The sequence below is a fragment of the Habropoda laboriosa genome, unplaced genomic scaffold (genome assembly GCF_001263275.1).
Source record: "Habropoda laboriosa isolate 0110345459 unplaced genomic scaffold, ASM126327v1 scaffold2, whole genome shotgun sequence".
Taxonomy (NCBI): Eukaryota; Metazoa; Arthropoda; class Insecta; order Hymenoptera; family Apidae; genus Habropoda; species Habropoda laboriosa.
In genome coordinates this window covers 1,795,991-1,801,461 of record NW_017100190.1, presented here as the reverse complement: position 1 = coordinate 1,801,461, position 5,471 = coordinate 1,795,991, and the positions used below count along the sequence as shown (strand labels likewise).

General features: G+C 44.4%; 1 protein-coding gene across 1 annotated transcript in view; it reads left to right on the top strand.

Moving 5' to 3' along the window:
* The first annotated feature begins 3,108 nt into the window (after positions 1–3,108).
* LOC108580140 (cytosolic carboxypeptidase 6) overlaps positions 3,109–5,471 on the top strand; it is a 3,943-nt gene continuing 1,580 nt past the window's right edge. The window contains exons 1-3 of the mRNA XM_017943807.1: positions 3,109–3,426; positions 4,687–5,126; positions 5,201–5,404. Of these exons, the coding sequence (XP_017799296.1) occupies positions 3,109–3,426; positions 4,687–5,126; positions 5,201–5,404 (962 nt within the window). The remainder of the gene's footprint in view (positions 3,427–4,686; positions 5,127–5,200; positions 5,405–5,471) is intronic.

Genomic DNA, 5,471 nt, shown 5'->3' with positions numbered 1-5,471 from the left:
CACGTTTCTGTGTTACACTCCTATATTTCGACGTGGCTCTCCGATGGATCTGGTGTGATCCGTCAAGTCGGTCGAATCCGCAAACTCGAGGAGCAGTCACGCGAGGATCAACGCGAACTCGATGCTTATTGCACTCTGGCATTTCGCAGGTGTTATTTTCTTCCTCTTCCTACTTTGCACCCGTGCAGATCAAAATGATAGTTCACTGTATATATAGATCTCTCTAGCGTATTCCTACGTCAGAGAAAAGTAGAGAGAGAGAGAGAGAGAGAGAGTTTTCTGAATTTCCTGCTCTCTTCGGATGGGGGTTAGTTGAAGTTCCCTCTGTGATCCTTTTCGTACTCCACGCTGTTATTACCTCTTCAACATCACACAGTCTTTTTGCCCGCGTCTCTTGACCTAACTTCCACGTCGTCAACCAACGAAATATCAGGAGTGAAATCCGGGAGTATTTCTCTTTTTCTCTTTCTCGTGCAATTGGATTTCCATCGGTTCGATCAACCCAGCAAGCAAAGCGAACAGAGATAGAAACACGTAGAGGCCGGAACTGTTGAAGATCCAGCAAGAATTCAGTGGTGCGTATCATTGTGTGTCCCTTCTCTCTTCTCGTCTCTCTGGCACAGCCTCACCGTCACGTCGATTGTTCCACGCTTTTCTCTACCGACTCTCTTTGTCCCACTTTTAATTGCTCTTCCCAGCCGTCAGCTCCAGAGTGTCCTCAGACCTTTTTTCCTCTTTTTTTTTTTCTCTTCTTCCCCTCCAATTTCCCGGGGATTTCCTCTTTTTTTCCGCCAGCGTAATCGCGGCTTGGGCCAACACGACGTCGTGGACATTTGCCCAGGCGAATTGTGAAAGGTTGTCCTTAATGGCGGGACAAGGTGTCGGCCCGCTGATGTCCTTAGCTATGAAATATCGCGGAAGGAACGGATTCTAGTTCGTTTCACGTACGATCAAAGTTCGAAAGTTCGAAGAAATCTCTTCTGTTCTAGACAAGAAGGATAGAAAACTGTCGGTCACTACCATTGACTGTCTCTAAGCAAAGTTTACGTGACCGTAAAGGTACAGACATGTTGGCTATCGCTGGCGAACAGCGACCTGAGGGGTGAATCATTGATAGGAGAATTGCGCAATCTTGATGTAAAACTACTATAGCTGTTGAACGAGCAGGTCTAGATCCGTTTTCTTTGAACCATTACCACCTGAGGCTATAGGCGAGTAACTTTCAGCCCGTCAGATGCGTCATTTTACGGGTATCGCGTGGAAATAGACATCGTCCATGCCTGATTTAGAAATCGAAACGCTACACACGATCCCGTTTGTCGTGAGAATAATACATAAGACAGAAGAGAGAGAGAGAGAGAGAGAAGTTTCAACTGGAAGACGTGACGTGTACATTCCGTTTCTTCGTGTGGCCACGTAGATCGACAGGTTCGATACGCGAGAGAGGAAAAGAGACATTTCAGATAGGAGAGATAACACCACCCATCCCTAGAGGTGAACCGTACGAAATAATCGGGATGAAGGAAAGTTTTGAAAGTCTATTTAAAAGCAATTTTCATCGCGTTCGAACTTCTAATTTCCAGAGGTTGGTTTCGTGACCACGAGCAACAAGCTCTATGACCCAAAACCACCTTACTTTCGTTCCCACGTGATCGCGAGAGATTAACAGAGCCACGTGAGGATTGGTGGAAAAAGATATCGGGAATTAACGCGAACGCAATTACGAGGAAGCGCCAGAGAATCTAGTTGGACCCCTATGGTAGAATTCTCCTTCGTTTACGAGATCGTTAATCGACGAACGGTGTGTGGCCTCTCGTGACCACAAACGACTCCACACAGTTCTCTGTTAGAGGTTCGGAACGATGTCGTGAGATCTCTGACGCGTGGCAGCCACGCGAATTCCCGCCAACCCCGAAACGATTGAACCGCGCGAAATCACGAACCTCGGGGTGGTGTTACACGAGAACCGACACACGAGAATTAACCGTAACGCGGCGATCCAACAGGCACGATCGCTGTTTCCACACTTTATCACGTATAGCAAGGTGGTAGGAACCACTGACTGTTAGACCCGAGCGAATTCAGTTGGTTCCCGCGTCTTCTGCTCGTTGGATCACCGCGTTCTCCTCGTCGAGGATGGCTCACGGAGAGGGACGAGACCCTTTGGAGCATACCAGCCTCTATCAGAGAGCTGGTTCGATTCTCTTTCATTTAAAGTATTCCCTTGACTTCTCGTTTTTTATGGATTTGAGTTATTGTCAGGATCGGTGGGTCAGCCTTGAACTTGGACCATTTGTATTTTCTGGTGTTTTTTAATGATAATTCAATTAACTAAGACGTGAACTGCGACTATTTCAGTGGCGCCTTAGGGGTCAAATTTGAACCGTGCTATCGAATTCGATAAAAACGCGTCAAATTCGCGAAAAATAGCTTAAACTTGGACCATTCTTATTTTGTGGGGTTTTTAATGATAATTCAATTTATCAAGACGTGGACTGCGACTATTTCAATGGCGGCGCCTTAGGGGTCAAATTTGACCCGTGCTATCGAATTCGATAAAAACGCGTCAAATTCGCGAAAAATAGCTTAAACTTGGACCATTCTTATTTTGTGAGGTTTTTAATGATAATACAATTTATCAAGACGTGGACTGCGACTATTTCAGTGGCACCTTAGGGGTCAAATTTGACCCGTGCTACCAAATTCTCAAAAAATGCGTCAAATTCTCAAAAAATAAAATTGATAATTTTGTAAATGTAGTTAATACGAAAATAATGATCTAAAATAATAAGTGCACGCGTGAAAATGTCGATATCTTTATTTCCAGCATTGCAAATTCAAACAGACATTTCATTCTTCTAAAGTTCCACTAAGGAGAATTTCGTTTCTACACCAGAGAGGCAGTCAACGTGTTAAATCTGAAAGCCTCGATGAATAATAGAGACCTTGAAACCTCTCATTTTTTAAATAATTAATTCTTCTTTCTCGTTGAATATTTCGCTGGAAACGCAACTGGAAGAGTTCGAGTCGGGGGGCCTAAGTTAAAATTGCGATTGTTCAGAGAGCGAGGACAGCGATGCAGAGGGCGGACTGGGCAACGTGAACAAGATGATAATGCGACCACCAGGTCACAGTGGTAAAGCGAAGAAGGGGCACATCTGCTTCGACGCCTCTTTCGAGACTGGCAACCTGGGCAGAGTGGATCTTATCTCCGAATTCGAGTACGATCTCTTTATACGCCCCGACACCTGCAACCCTAGGCTTCGTCTGTGGTTCAACTTCACCGTGGACAACGTGAAAGCTGAACAGCGCGTGGTTTTTAACATCGTCAACATTTCCAAGAGTACGAATTTGTTTCGAAACGGAATGACACCGTTGGTGAAGAGCAGCAGTAGATCGAGATGGCAGAGAATTCCCAGAGGACAAGTGAGTGTTTGCATGTGTCAATTGCAAAAGTTCGTGCCCGATTTTCAGAAATGGCGGGAACCTTGTCACACTTCGGCACAGATGTTCGTTTCAGCGTAATGTTACATTCCTATCGAAAGATAACACCGCTTGTGTTTGAATTTTCAAATAATTCTTCGTTTCGTTTCGTTTTATTTTCAAATGAAATACAGCGGGGCACTGCACTTACGTACTAATTGGTCCCAGAGAGTGGGCGACGTAAGTCGAAAAAGACTAAGTCGGGGTACACAGAATAGACACGTACTGTCCGACAAACCCAAAGTGAAGCCTCTGACGTCGCACAGGGCCTAAAAGTGGGAGATGTAGGGGAACTTGCGACGGTCTGCTGTTAGTAAGCCAATAGGGATAGAATAAGGCTGTCGCAGTTACTCTTAAGTCTTTAGGAGGCTTCCTTTACAATAACAATTTATTGTGTATGAGTCGCTTAGAAATGAAAATGTAAGAGGACAGGGCGACCAAATAATTTTTAGTTTTCCGTTCTTTTATCAGCGTGTTACATTATCAAATTCGTTTTTCTAAGTCTAAACCATTTACCTACAACGCAACTTCCCCTCAAACGCCAGCAGTGTAAGACCCAAGAGTAGTGGGGATGACCTGAACCGCCTATTTTGCCTTCATTTTGCTAGGCTGTGACGTCAGAGGCTTCACTTTAGGTTTGTCGGACAGTATGTATGCAAATGTATTTATCAGATTAGGGGTTACACTTTCTTTTAACCCTTTGCACTCCTCGCAATTTTTAATATGACCTACCAGAAACTCTGAATCATTTTTACTATAGTCTACCAGCTACTCCGAGACTAGTTGCAATGGTGCGAGTGCGCCTCTGTGGAAGATTCAAAATCTAGCTTTGCCATTAAAAAAAACATGGCATATCTTACAATGTCGCCGCAGCAGCGACAATGGAGCTGTTAGTTCCACTTACAATGTCGCCACGGCGGCGACAACGGAGTGCAAAGGGTTAAATTTATAGAAATGATTTGCTCAAGTAACTTTCAGACTGATTCGGTAAGAGCTAAACACGTGGAGCGTAAAATATCGATTAAAAACAATTGACTATCGAATTGTGTAAAAACGACGTAACTCGGGAGGACGTAACTCGGGGTCCCGCTGTACGCGCCTTTGCATACACCGGTTGTTTTATTTCGAAATCGGGCAGGAACTTTTGCAATCATCCCCGATAGAAACAACGATCGATGTTAAATATTGCGATTTTTTTCGCAGGTTTTTTACTACAAATCGGCACAGCATCAGAATCATTACGTTTTAAGCTTCGCCTTTTCATTCGATCGCGAAGAAGACGTCTATCAATTTGCTCTAACTTATCCGTACTCGTACAGCCGATATTTAGCGCATTTGGATAATCTTTGCGGGAGCAAATTAACGTGTACGAAGAGAGAGACACTAGCCACGTCTGTTCAAAAGAGAAAGATCGAGTTGATCACTATAAATTCGAATCTGGACGAGGCTCAAGATCGTTCGAGAAAAGTGGTGGTTGTTCTGGCCAGAATACATCCAGGCGAGTCACCCTCTTCCTTCGTTTGCCAAGGTCTAATGGACTTTCTGGTCAGCTCTCATCCCATTGCCCAAGTGTTGAGGAACTACGTTGTCTTCAAGATAGTGCCGATGTTAAATCCCGATGGTGTTTTCCTTGGCAATTATAGGTAAATAAAGGAACATTTGCCAAGGCGATATAAAACGGGCGATAAAAGAGCGACGGTTGTGTGTGTTATTGAAGATCGACGGTGATGGGTGCAGACTTGAACAGATCTTGGAACAAAATTTCCGAGTGGCTTCATCCTGCTCTGATGGCTGTCAAACCGTTGTTGAAGAACCTCGACAAGAATTCTAGAACGCCGCTGGACTGTGTGCTGGATCTACACGCTCATATGAACGCCACGGGGATTTTTGTCTATGGAAACACGTACGACGACGTGTATAGGTATACTTTAACCCTTTCGCTTCGAGGAGCGTATATGATAATTACTTTTTGAAAATTTTTAGGTTAG